The 13972-nt window shown below is 38.4% G+C and overlaps 2 protein-coding genes across 2 annotated transcripts; both read right to left on the bottom strand.

The window, feature by feature from the left end:
- Positions 1-1421: 1421 nt before the first annotated feature.
- Positions 1422-3580, bottom strand: LOC131614806 (uncharacterized). Its single transcript, XM_058886354.1, has 3 exons — positions 2634-3580; positions 1622-2264; positions 1422-1547 (listed from the first exon to the last, which is right to left on the bottom strand). The coding sequence occupies exons 1-3, from the start codon at positions 3578-3580 to the stop codon at positions 1422-1424; spliced, it is 1716 nt and encodes a 571-aa protein (XP_058742337.1).
- A 7366-nt stretch (positions 3581-10946) lies between these two features.
- LOC131612557 (alpha carbonic anhydrase 7-like) lies at positions 10947-12760 on the bottom strand. The gene is made up of 7 exons (XM_058884326.1): positions 12603-12760; positions 12278-12480; positions 12091-12197; positions 11667-11781; positions 11408-11572; positions 11232-11288; positions 10947-11110 (listed from the first exon to the last, which is right to left on the bottom strand). The coding sequence occupies exons 1-7, from the start codon at positions 12694-12696 to the stop codon at positions 11015-11017; spliced, it is 837 nt and encodes a 278-aa protein (XP_058740309.1). The 5' UTR covers positions 12697-12760; the 3' UTR covers positions 10947-11014.
- Positions 12761-13972: the final 1212 nt, after the last annotated feature.

The raw sequence follows: 13972 nt of genomic DNA on the forward strand, positions 1-13972 counted from the left end.
TCAGATAGAAGCCGAGGAATTTGCCTGCTCGGACGCCGAAGGTGCATTTCTCCGGGTTGAAGCGCATCTTGCAGGATCTGGCCTGCTCGAATACGCGCTCGAGATGGGAGGTGTGGTCGGTATCTTCCCGAGATTTGACGATCATATCGTCCATGTATACCTCGAGGGTGTCGTCAATCTCCCTTCGGAACACTTTGTTCATCATCCGTTGATACGTGGATCCTGCGTTTTTGAGGCCGAAGGGCATTACGTTGTAGTAGTAGTTGCCCGACTCGGTCATAAACGCCGTGCACTGCTTATCGCTCCTCGCCATGGGGATCTGGTTGTAACCTGAATAAGCATCCATAAAAGACAATAATTTATAGCCGGCCGAGTTGTCGACCAGTCTATCAATGTTTGGTAAAGGATAGGCGTCTTTTGGACATGCCCGGTTAACATCAGTATAATCAACACACATTCTCCATTTTCCATTAGATTTCTTAACAAGTACAACGTTTGAGAGCCAAGTTGAATACTTGGCCTCGGAAATAAAATTTGCCTCTAGGAGGTCTTTTACAGCTTTCTCGGCAGCCTCCGCTTTCTCGGGAGACTGCCGACGCCTACGTTGAACTACGGCTTTTGCGGTTGGATCGATGGAGAGGTGGTGGCAGGCGACCTCAGGGTCGAGTCCGGGCATTTCCGCGGCGCTCCAGGCGAACAGATCAGCATTGGCTCGAAGGCAGGCTATGAGCTGCTTCCTCGGAAGGTCTGGGATGCCCTTACCGATTTTTACTGCTTTGTCGGGGTTTTCGCCCAAGGGGACAAGCTCGAAATCTCCGTCTGGAACTGGTCGGAAGGGGTGAGGTGACTTCGACCGCGTCTCTTCCCCAGTTTTTGGTTCTTCCTCTGCAAACCGGGCATCCAGGTCGACTGAGCTGACGTTGGTTGTCTGATGCTGGTCTTCTCGAGGATGCTTGTCTTCGGCCCTTGGCTTTTTGTTGGAGCTGGTCGGCGGAGCGATCAGTTCTAATCCTTTGACGGAGGCGTCGAAGATTCTTCTGGCTGCTTCAATATCGGCATTGATGGTGGCCACTCGTCCTGTCCTCGTGTAGAACTTCATCTTCAGGTGGACAGTAGAGGGTACGGCGGTCAGTTCGGCCAGAGTGGGGCGTCCGATGACGCAGTTGTACAGGGTTTTGCAGTCGATCACCAAGAATCTGGTTTTGACTTGCCTAGAAGCCTCCCCTTCCCCGAAGGTGACAATCAGCTCGACGTAACCCCATGGTTTAGTGGTAGCTCCGTTGAAACCTTGAAGGTCTGAACCCACATAGGGAGTGAGATGTGAGTCATCCAGCTGGAGTGTCTGGAAGAGGTGGGAGTACATGATGTCGACCGAGCTGCCTTCGTCGATCAAGACCCGTCGGACGTCGAAGTTCGCCATCCTAGCTCGGACAAGCAGGGGGATCGTGGCGTTTGGAGCTCCGCCGGGCAGTTCCTCCAGGTAGAAAGTGATTGGTTCTGACTTTCCCCGGAACTTCCGCAGTGTGGGGCCGAGGTCCGCGTTGGCGCTGAGCAACTCATCGAACTTTCTCTTGACTGAACTGATGGTGAGGGAGCCTGGATCCCCGCCGTTGGAGACGACCATTGTGAATGGGAAATTTTCCCATTTGCTAAGGGCGGTGAGGATCCCGGCTGATGGCACGAAATCCTCTGGGCGAGTGACGGACAGTGCTACTTGCAGGGGCCTGTTATCCGGTGAATTCCCTTCGTCAGAGTTTCTGTGGTCGTCCCTTCGGGAAGGTTCCCCTTTCTGCGTGTATTTTGAAAGGCGGCCCTCCTTGATCAGTGTTTCAATTGCATCTTTGAGGTGGATGCATTCTTCGGTCAGATGGCCGTGACTTCTATGGTATTTGCAATACTTTGATTTGTCGGTTCCCGGCCTTGCGGGGTTTGACTTTGGGGGCCTGATGTTTGATTTCTTGAACTCGGTGTTCTGGCATTCGGCCAGGATCCTCTCACGCGAGGTGTTCAGAGGGGTGTAGTCATTGAAGCGACCAGATGGTCCTCGACGCTCTTTGATGTCGAGAGATCTGTCGTCTTTCCTTTTTTCATGCCCTCTCTTCGAACCTGGGTGCTCGTAGTTTGAACTGCGAGCGGCGTCACTGCCTCGCGAGGCTTTGATGGCAGCAGCCTCTCCTTCCTCGAACGCGATGAACGCTTGAGCTTTGCGAAGGAGAGCGTTCATGGAGTGGACCTTTTCAATCTTGATGGCCTTCTTAAAGTCACTGCCGGGGAGAAGTCCCCGTTCTAAGAGGTATCTCTTCATGTAGTCTTCTGTTTGTACTTGGACGGCCTCCTTGTTGAACCTGTCGAGGTAATCCCGAAGAGGTTCGTTGGGCCCTTGTATCACGGCCTCGAGATTGGCCTCTGATTTCGGCTGTCGCCGGGAGGCTGTGAAATGGCTCAGGAAGAGTTCCTTGAGGTCGGTCCAGGAATGGATGGAGTTGGGGCGGAGGTTTCTGTACCAAGTCATTGCTCCCTTCCTGAGGGTGGTCGGGAAGATGCGGCACTTGATGGAGCCCTTGACGACGTGGTAGTCCATGACCGCTTCGATGCTCCGAATATGGTCGTCGGGGTCAGTGGTTCCATCATACTGGTCCAACGCCGGAGGTTTTTCCATCCCTCGAGGAAGGCGGGCTCTTCGGATGTCCTCGGACAAAGGGCTGCGGAAGTCCTCTTCGTCGCTCGGTCTTGGTGAATTTGAATGTCTACCTCGCCGGGGTCTTTCCTGGTCATTGTTGGGACCGGCGCGATTATCCCGAGGAGAGGGACGCTCGCGGGGTTTCAGCACAGCCTTGGAGGGGCCCTGATGACCCTGCTCGGGGGAGAGGCTTCTTGTTTCAGTGGCCTCTGGTCTCTGATTCTTCCTGCTCTTTCTTGGAGGAGAGCGGGAATATGATCTCCGACGGCGGTGTCTTCTAGGTGGGGAGCGTGAAGAAGATGGGGAACGCCGACGGTGCCTCCTCGGAGGTGAGCGCGAGGAGGAATAGGAGCGTGACCGGTAACGTCTCTTTGGAGGGGAGCGGTACCGTCGCTTCCTTTCCAGCTCGTGGATACGGTCGTCCTGAATTCGGAGGAGGCTGTTCGTCTTTTGCAGTTCTTTGAGCAGGCGGACAGTGATGGGATCAGTGCCCTCGGGGATGTCGAGCGGTTCCTCCTCTTCTACATGACGGGTCCTCAGTCTCTCGGAGGTGTGAGTGAATGAGGAAGCGGCGTGCCCGTCTCTGGCGTCGGTCTCATTCTCGTTCTGGGGGCGTTCAGGTCCATTGTGGGTTCGGGCCTGCTCGTCTTCCCCGTTCTGAACGTGTCCCTCGGGAGGGTTTTGCTCGACATTCTGGACCTGTTGGAGGCCCTGCAGCTGCTGGATGTTCTGGACCCGTTGCCTCCCAGGTTGCGAGGTCTCATGCCTCGACCTTCTCTGTCCGGCAAGGGCATGTTGTGGTTCTTCTTGCCGACGACGATTTGTCACCTCGCGGGTGGAATCTTCGATCAGATGTTCCAGGAGGAAGGGATCGGAGCTTGGGATGTTGTTGTTAGCCATGACGATCGTGAAAGGTTATGCTTTGATCTTGGTTAAAGAAGGGGGAGCAAGATTCCCACAGACGGCGCCACTGATCGTACCTGATCAGAAGAATCGTCAAGGCTGCAGAATCTGGCTTGGAGAGCAAGATGGGGGGGGGTACCTGCAAGGTTCTCCGATGCTTAAGTTAGTAGCTATCAGAGAATGAGGGTTGAGAGTGAAGAATAGAATACCTGACCCTCTAGTGAAAGAGGGTATTTATAGCCCCCAGCGCTGGGCCAAGGTTCCCTAATTGGGCCAGATCCAATTGGAGGCCCACGTGCTAGGGAACTGCCAGAACGTCCCGTGCTAGGGCTGAGTCAACAGGAGACTCACGTTCTGGATGCACATAGCGTAGGGTTCGGAGATGGTTGACCGAATCCTTCGCTGAGACGTGACGCGTGGTCCTCGCGCGTGGATAGCTCTTGGTGGTTATCCAGTGAGTGGGCCCAAAAGATTTGGGCCTGCTCGGCCGGAGTCTTCGCGCGGGGGCAGCCCTTAACGGTTGTCCAGCAATTGGGCCTAAGGGAATTGGGCCTGCTCGGCTGATAACAAGGGTTGGGCTTGTTCGGCCCAGTCCAGAACAGTTATGATGATCTCAGCAAGCAAGAGTGCAGGTTAAAAGTTATTGCTGATTTTCAATTTGATTGCATACAAAATATGGTAATTGGGCTGAAAATTAGTCGAGCTGAGTCGAATTTAGTTCAGCTCGGCTCAATAAGAATTCTCGATAAATATTGATTCAGCTCGAAATTCGACTCGAATTCATCATAAATTATTTTCAACTCGAACTCAACTTGTTCAAAGTTCATAAACAACTCGGTTTGACTTGATAACTTTAACTGGATCCGACTAAATAGTCAAAAAAAAAAAATAGAACAAAAAATTAAAAAAAATATTTTTTTTTACTAAGGGTCATTTAATTTTAAACTGTAACTAATGAAATTTTATTTAGAAGAGAAAATGTCTTAAAACTATTGAACTTTTTAAATATAACCCATATGAGTTATGAGCTCTATATATAAGAGAATAGGAGAATGTAAAGAAGTATATTTTTTAATGCGGAACTTGAATAGTAAAATTAAAGAAAATTAAAATAATTTTAAGTGTTGAATTTATCTAAATAGAAATTTTGAAGAATAGTATGAGAATTAAAACAATTTTATCTACTCTCGTTGTTATTCATAAGAATTATACACAATATTTCTAGCTTTCATAAAATATATATTTCATCTTAAAATAATATTTATAGTTTAAGACATTATCATCAAAATAGGTAGTATGATAATAACTTAAGTTTATAGCATATATTTTACTATATTTTACTACGTTGAATTTGGATTTTTTTTTTAATCAATAGAATTATAAATGATTTTATCATCTTTCAAAAGATATAAATAAATATGAAAAATAACTCTTGAAACTTATATATCGAAGCAGTTCATGAATCAAACAAATTCAGTTCATTTACTTTACAAATTTAATTTTGAGCTTAAATTTGACTCATTTGATTCATAAATCAAATCCAATAAATTAACTACCAAATCAAATCTCAAAATATTTTTTAATTGGTTCAGTTTATTAGTTTATTGCTAGTCCTATTCAGCACCAAAGTTCAAAAACGAGTATCTAGAAAAATATATTGTTAACGAATGTGTATTAGTTTGAATGAGACAAAAACAAAATAGCTATTACATCACCCAAAAAAGAATTTAGCATCTATTATATTCTATTTTGGAAAGACGTATGCATTACCAGAAAAAAAAATTTAAATAACAAAGTTTAAAAAAAAAATTACCAAAAAAACAAGTTTTTCAAAAAATTTACTAAAGTGTCTAGGTTTTGAAGACCCCATGGAGTATGCGCCAAATGAATTGGCGCATTAGTACAAAAATTAGGAGTATGCGCCATATGGTTTGGCGCAAATGTGGAAATATTTTATTTTTTTTTTTACTTTTCATAACACATATACGCCAATTCATTTGGCTAATTCAAAAAATTTTATACTAATGCGCCAAATGGTTTGGCGCATACTCTAAGGGGTCCCGTAAAATCTAGACATTTTGGTAAAATTTCTGAAAACCTTGTTTTTTATGTAATTTTTTTTATAAACATTGTTATTTAAATTTTTTCATCGCATTACCAAATGTGGTAGAAATTATCCACAGATATGCTTCTGGAGACACATAACCACTTCAAGATATTTTCTTAGGCGGCTAATTAATGAGAAATGATCAAGAAACTCTTTGTAAAAAATTCAAATAATTTAGTGTACATAAACTTCATTTTAACCCAAAAAAAAAAAAAACACTTCAATGAGATAGTATCGGTCTATCTTTATTTAATTATAAATTTTGCGTTGGAACTCAATTAGATATTAATTTTTACAGTTATCCGTAGAGGATAAAAATAGCAGACGAATATATATACATATTTATCTTGTAAAATTCTGCACAAAAAATAAATCATGGTATAGTTCGAGCCTTAAAAAATTGATTAGACATATTAAAAAATGTCGGTCTAAAACCCTGTGCGCACCAAAAATATCCGAACAAAACAAACATTTTTGACTAATTGAACCAAAGGCACAAATCGAACCCAAAATATTTAAATATCCTTAATTATTAAATGAGTTGTATTTATAGAATTTATTTTACAATTCTACTTTTGCCTATAAATATCTATAAATATATGTAATAAGAAATTATCTTAAATTATTTAACTAAAAAAATGTAATAAAAATGTTAGCCTTATAAAATCAAATGTCATAAAGAAATAGTAGGTCTATCAAGATCGGCTAACTAAAGGAATATATAATATTTTTATTAATATTAGTATAATATATTTTATAACAAATTATGAGTTTTCTAATATTTTAAATAATTTAAGCATATTAAAATTTATTACCTTATATTAACTTTTGAATATTTAAATATATTATTATCAATTATAATTGAAGTATGATATTATATAAAGATGAATTTTCTAAAATATAATATTAAATATTAAAATTTTACATTATTTTTTGTCAATATTATCTTTGTTGTGAATTCAATGCCAAGAACAAAGTATAAAATAAGAAAAGAATAAAGGACAAGGAAGAAGAAGAACACAAGAATTGGTTATAACTGTTATTCTTTATTTTCTCTTAGAAAACAATATTACAAGTTTACAAGAATAACAAATAACCTCTCTCACCTTAAATTGGGATTTTGCAGCATACAATGATGAGAGACTAGTGTGCTATTTATAATAAAACCTAACATACTAACTAATGGGCTTTTTCCATAAGGTCCATTATACAAGCCAACTTAATAAACAAGCTAACTTAACAAATTAAGGTTTAAACACTAAAACCTAATTTAACATGCTAACAACCCTAGCATCTTCGACACCAGCATGTGAACAACCTTCGACTTCATACTTAAACTTGTCGAACCAAGAAGTTACCCTTCATCCATACTAGAATTCGATCTAATATCTCACAAATCTCCACATTGGATCTAACTCTACAACATCAAGGAAACAAACTAGCTTTCTTCATGCAGATTTATCAATTGCATACAGTGGAAAAACTTGCAACTCGGCAATGACTTGGTGATCATATCAGAAACAATGTGATCTGTCAAAATCTTCAGCACTTGGACTTCTCCACACTCGATTACTCCTCTGACGAAATGCAACCTCACATCAATGTGCTTAGTTCGCTCATGATATGTTGAGTTCTTCGACAGGTGTATTACACTTTGACTATCACATTTAACAGTGATACCTTGACCTTGAAGTTTCAACTCCTTTGCAAAACCTTCAAGCCACAATGCTTCTTTCACAGCTTCAGTTAAGACAATATACTCCGCTTCAGTGGTCGATAAAGCAACAACCTTCTGAAGTGTTGCTTTCCAACTAATTGTTGTGCCAAACATAATGAAAACATATCCAGAAATAGATTTTCTAGAATTCATACAACCTGCATAATCAGAGTCGACATATCCTTCAATTATTGCTTTACTATCTTCACCCAAGGCTACACCATAAATTAGGACCCTGTTCAAAGACCCATTTATGTACCTTAAAATCCACTTCAATGCTTGCCAGTGAGCCTTTCCAAGATTCACCATGTACCTGCTTACAAGACTTACTGCATATGCTACATCGGGTCTAATACAGACCATAACATACATCAAAGAACCAACTATATTAGCATATGGGATGCTATTCATATAATCTCTTTCAACATCAGTACTGGGACACTGATCAATACTCAACTTGAATTGAGGGTTTGTCAGAGTCACAACTGGCTTCGAATTCGACATACTAAACTTTTCTAGAATCTTTCATAGATATGCCTCTTGAGATAAGCATAACTTCGACCTTTTTCTATCTCTTCGAATGTCAATTCCAAGAATCTTGGAAGCAGCTCCCAGATCCTTCATATCGAACTCCTTATTGAGTTCAGCCTTCACCCTCTTTACATCTTCGACATTGTTGCTTACTATAAGAATATCATCCACATAAAGCAACAATTACCAGGTCGAAATCGGAAGTACACGCAATGGTCGAACTGACTTCTAATGAAACTTATGCGTGCCATGAACTTGTCGAATCTCCTATTCCACTGTCGAGGAGATTGTTTCAGCCCATATAAAGATCTCTTTAGTTTGCACACATAATCTTCCTTCCCCTTTTCGACATGCCCTTCAGGTTGCCTCATCATAATCGTTTCATCTAGATCACCATACAAGAATGCAGTCTTCACATCCATCTGTTCCAGTTCAAGATCGAACTGTGCCACCATGGCAAGCAACATTCGAATGGACCTATGCTTCACAACAGGAGAAAACACATCATTGAAGTCGACACCTTCTTTCTGAGTGAAACCCCTTGCAACTAACCTTACCTTGTATCCTTTCGACGTCACTCCTTCGATTCCTTCCTTAACTTTGAAAATCTATTTACAGCTGACTAACCTTGCTCCAGCAGGTTTCTTTATCAGCTCCCAAGTATGATTACCATGAAGAGATTTCAGTTCATCATCCATGGCCTTCAGAAATCCAGTCTTATTTCGACTCCTTATAACTTCCTTATAATCTCTAGGTTCATCATCAAGAACCTCACTGGCAGAGATTAATGCATAAGCTATAACATCTGCATACCCAAGTCTCTGAGGTGGCTTGATGACTCTTCTCGACCTTTCTCTCGACAATAGGTAGTCATCAACAGCTTCCTCAGCATCCTTAGCATCTTCAGCTTCTTCTTCGACTTCATCAGGGATATGCAATTCAGCATCAACTTGCTCCAGCTCAACAGGAATCTCTACCTGTTCCAGCTCTTATGCACTTCGACCATCATCAGTTTTCTTGAAAGCCATATCAGCTTCATTGAAAACTACATCTCGACTGGTGATACACCTCCTGTGACCTGGCTCTAGGCACCATAGCCTATAAGCTTTGACTCCTTCGGGGTATCCCATGAACATGCATTTCAGAGCTCTAGGTTCGAAGAAGTCTTTGTTTGGAGTCATGTGCCAAGTGCAACCTGAATTCATAATCCACTCCTTCCTAGAGTCACTGCTCGAAACCACAAGGACATCAAATGATTCAAAATCATCTTGAACAATGGCTGCATTACCATTATGCTTACCTCCATGATCTTTCAGGAATTCAGGGCACACCTTGTGCGACCCTCCTTCTTACAATGATAGCATCGAATACCAGATGCTTCTCCACTATAAGACTTCTGCTGACTTTTGCCTTTCTTCTTGTCGAACTTACCATCCTCTCACAAGAATTTTCCTTTAACGGCCAGACCTTCACCAACAATCGAAGGTTTATGCTCCTTCGTTCGTTCAAGGCCTTAGAATACAGGCTGATCAAACTTCTTCAAAGGTTAGAGACTCCCTTCCATACAGGAGAGTTTCTTTGAAGTGAGCATGTGATCGAGGCAAAGTGCACAATAGTAACAGCGCTTGATCTTCATATCAATATTTTCAAGATCAAGAATTAGCTTGTTGAGCATATCCAACTGCTCAGCTAACACTCTGTCTTTAATCATCTTGAATGAATACAAAGCTTGCTTTAGGTAGAGTCGATTTACCAGTGATTTGGTCATGTACAAACTTTCAAGTTTCGTCCATAACCCTGATGTCGTCGTCTCCTTTGATACCTGTCTGAGAACCTTATCACCAAGGCTCAACAAAATTGCGCCGTGTGCTTTCTCGATCATAGTCGTCTTCTCCGCTGCCGTTAATGCAGCATTCATGGTTGCCTCTCCCTTCAACGCTTCCAAGTAACCCTGTTGTACCACTAGGGATTTCATCTTCAAGCGCCACATACCAAAATCATTCACTCCAGTGAACTTTTCAATCTCATACTTTGTTGAAGGCATCTTCTTCACGCTCACCGCACCAATTTGTTGTGAATTTAATGCCAGGAACAAAGTATAAAACAAGGGAAGAATAAAAGACAAGGAAGAAGAAGAACACAAGAATTGGTTATAACTGTTATTCTTTACTTTCTCTTAGAAAACAAGATTACAAGTTTACAAGAATAACAAATAACCTCTCTCACCCTAAATTAGGATTTTGCAGCATACAATGATGAGAGACTAGTATGCTATTTATAATAAAACCTAACATACTGACTAATGGGCTTTTTCCACAAGGCTCATTATACAAGTCAACTTAATAAACAAGTTAACTTAACAAATTAGGATTTAAACACTAAAACCTAATTTAACATTCTAACAACTCTAGGATCTTCAACACCATCATGTAAACAACCTTCGACTTCATACTTAAATCTGTCGAACCAAGAAACTATTCTTCGACCATACTAGAATTCGATCCAATATCTCACAATCTTGTTTAAAGATATGACAAATTATTTATTATTGAGGAACTTAGAAGACTGTTGTTGGGTTATGAGGAGGGTTTGGAAGATCTATAAATAAAACTTTAAACAGCCACAAAGTAAAATTGGACACAACATCTTAACTTAGAACATTAATTATATAGGCCACTTGTAATTTAGATACTATCTAAATGTCACATTTGCATTATAAGTGATTTTTAAGAAAATAATTAATTAGATTGATTTGATAATCAAATTAAGAAAATATTATTTTTGTAATTTGAATTTCAACTTTTAAAAAATTAGTAATATTTTTATTTCTTTGAAGAATTATAAATTTAAAAACAAAAGTAGTGATAGCAGAAGATCCAAACACTTTTACAATTTAAGAAGATAACAATTTATTACATAAAAAATTATTATACAAAAATACTAAAAACTAATATTTGTATAATTTTTTTAACTAATGGAAACATATCATTATACATATTAATGAATTGAAAAAGAAAAAAAAAAAGCATAATCAAATTAATTAATAAGAAAAACAAATACAATATGAATATATCCATCAATAGTGAGGTATATTCTCTGCCATTATTGAATCATAAACTCCAATTTCTCGCTGATTCAGATTCTGCACTGGCCTTGCATTCTTCTTTGCATACTGTGGCAATTAAATCACACATAATAACGATTAATTGAAGTTCAACACTTCATTAGAATTATTAATCATACTTAACTACATATTTAGAACTAATAAACATCTCTAGTAGTTTATTACTTACATATTTAAGTACAGAATTCTCCAATAACTTCACTTGTCCTCTTGAAACAGTTCTTATCTAATAAGAGAAATGAAAAAAAAAATCAAATTAAAAGATAATCATATGATATGATTAATAATCAATAAGAATGAAATACTTAAAAAAAAGAAATTAAAAAAAAAATAACATTACTATACCTTGGTCTTAATGGTCCAAATGATACCTTCAGTGCAAGGAGGTGCAGTGAGTGATCCCATGTATCTGTAATACATGTTTGAATCCTTAAATATTTGTGATGGATCAATAACACCTATGTTTGTTTCTTCATCTTCATCCGGAACTTCAACTATATACTTTACCAGCTGAAAAATATATAAGTATATAATATTATGTAACTATTATCCTCTATCAATATATGAAAATAAAGAATTTTTGTGTTATTGGTAATTATTTTACCTCTGAAAGAAAAGGATCAGGGGAACCATATTTATACAAAATACCCACAACAGCTGTCTTGTTGGTTCCATCAGGTTGAGGGCTAACATGAACCATATGCAACTCTAAGTCAAACCTAAAAAGCATTAAGACCAAAGTTAGGGTTTATCATGAATTGATGTTATGAATAAATTGATTTTCATTCCAAAATAAAGAGATCAAAGCAACAATTTATGCTAAGGGATTTATTCCCACGTAATCATAAGTCCTGAATTTGAACACACAACAGTGTTAAATTTTTTTTGAGAAAGAGCTTTGACGCTGATTATAGTCGTCCTTGGTTCGACGGATTAGTCTCTTCCGTTTGCGCATAAAAAATATTGGATTTCTACCAAAAAAACAATTTATAAATAGAAAGAATTGGTTTAGAGGAAGGAAAATTAACCTTCTGCCATTGATGGTATGTTCAGATGGCCAATGCCAGTGGCTTTGTTGAAGAAAATAATCATTTCCAATGATGTTTATTGAGCCGGCATCACCTTTCCAAGTGATCTGTAATCATTATATAATGAAGCATAAATTACTTTACATTCAAGTTATTTTTACAAGTGTGAAATCAATAGTACACTTACCGCAACATCGTGACCCCGGTTCGATACGGTAGCATATTGAGGCTTGTAGTAACTCGTTAGCTTTCCCAAATTTGGGATGAGAGTCACTCTTTCATTTGACAAATCAATAGGAGATTGCATGTCTCCTTTACATGCTGCCCATTCTCTTTTGAGATCACCCCAATGTTTAGGTCCATCTGCACTTTCTTCATTGTAACCGTACTCTACAAACCACCAATATTTTATATTTATATATATCAAGGTTATACAAATATTGGAAAAATAAAAATATTTATACAAAAAAGAAAAAAAAAAGAGCGTGAGATAGAGATTATTTTTATTATACCATGTTCTTCAAGAGCACTTGTTAATGTCGAATAAAAAAGAATGGTTATTGATATTAGTAGAATTGAAATTGGAAAATGGTTTAGGCGATGCATGTTTCAGAATATTCAAAGATTAGTAATTATGGTTTCTATGTGCTATGAAATATGATTGTGGAAATATTTTGTACACAGATTTGGTTTTTATAGACTGCAACTTCCAAACAGAGGAGAATAATATATAATGCAGGTGGATTTGGTCACGAAGAATTAATTAGTTAATTGAATTTTTCTTTCCAATAACATAATGCATGACCAATAATTTTTTATTTTTTTATTTGTTTCAAACGTGACCAACATTTTATAGTATACATTAATAATTTTAATTGAGCCACTCTACCACTTTCATGTTTAACTTTGTCAAAATATTACTGATAGAAAGAATTAGTCCAAAAAGATTAGAGGCTTTTGGTGTTTTTTTTCAATTTGTTTAAGTCAAGATTGCAGGATAAAAGTTATTGACTTTGATTTTCATTGCATAAAGAGTTTGAGTTAAAACAATTGGGCTAAGTGTTTGATGTAATGTAGAGTAAAAATATTGATATATAATTAACAAATTGATGTATGTATATATAAATGTTGAATGTTTCAGATTAATTATATCTTATTTAATTACTATGGACAAAGAGATATACATTATAGATATTAGAACGAGTATATGTGTATTATATTGTTCGCAGTTAATTTGAATGGGACAAAAACAGTATTAGTTATTTCATCATCCAAAATAATAGTTTAGCATTTAGATACTCTTTCAAAAGAGACGTATGCATCGACAGATGGGGTAGAAATTAGCCACCCATATACTTCCGCAGACACTAACCACTTCAAGAAAATTTCTTACGCGGCTAATGGATGAGAAACAACATGACGAGATAATTATACAAAAATTCAAATAGTTTAATATACACAAACATCATTTATTTTGTTAAAAGCATTTATAGAAAAGGTTTTTTCAATTTAATCAAAGTATTAGATTCGAATTTACATCTGAACATGCAACATTATTAAACTTGAGGGCACTAAAAAAAACCTTATTGATGACGTGAAAATCACGCCACAAAATGAAAAAACACATCACAAACTAAAATTTGCGACGTGAAAAATTATGTTGTAGGAGACAAGGTGGCAACTCAGTAGTGATGTGATTTTCACTTCACTATTTAGTGAAGTTAAAATCACGTAGCTAAATTTGGACCAGATATTCACACAACTTAAGTCAGAGCAGGCGTGACGGGTTTGGTGCAGGAAAAGAATCTTCAGTTGCGACGTGATTTTCATGTCACTAATTAGTGACATGTAAATCACGTCACTAAAAATTGCTATTATTCAA

Source organism: Vicia villosa, linkage group LG6, assembly GCF_029867415.1.
Source record: "Vicia villosa cultivar HV-30 ecotype Madison, WI linkage group LG6, Vvil1.0, whole genome shotgun sequence".
Classification (NCBI taxonomy): Eukaryota; Viridiplantae; Streptophyta; class Magnoliopsida; order Fabales; family Fabaceae; genus Vicia; species Vicia villosa.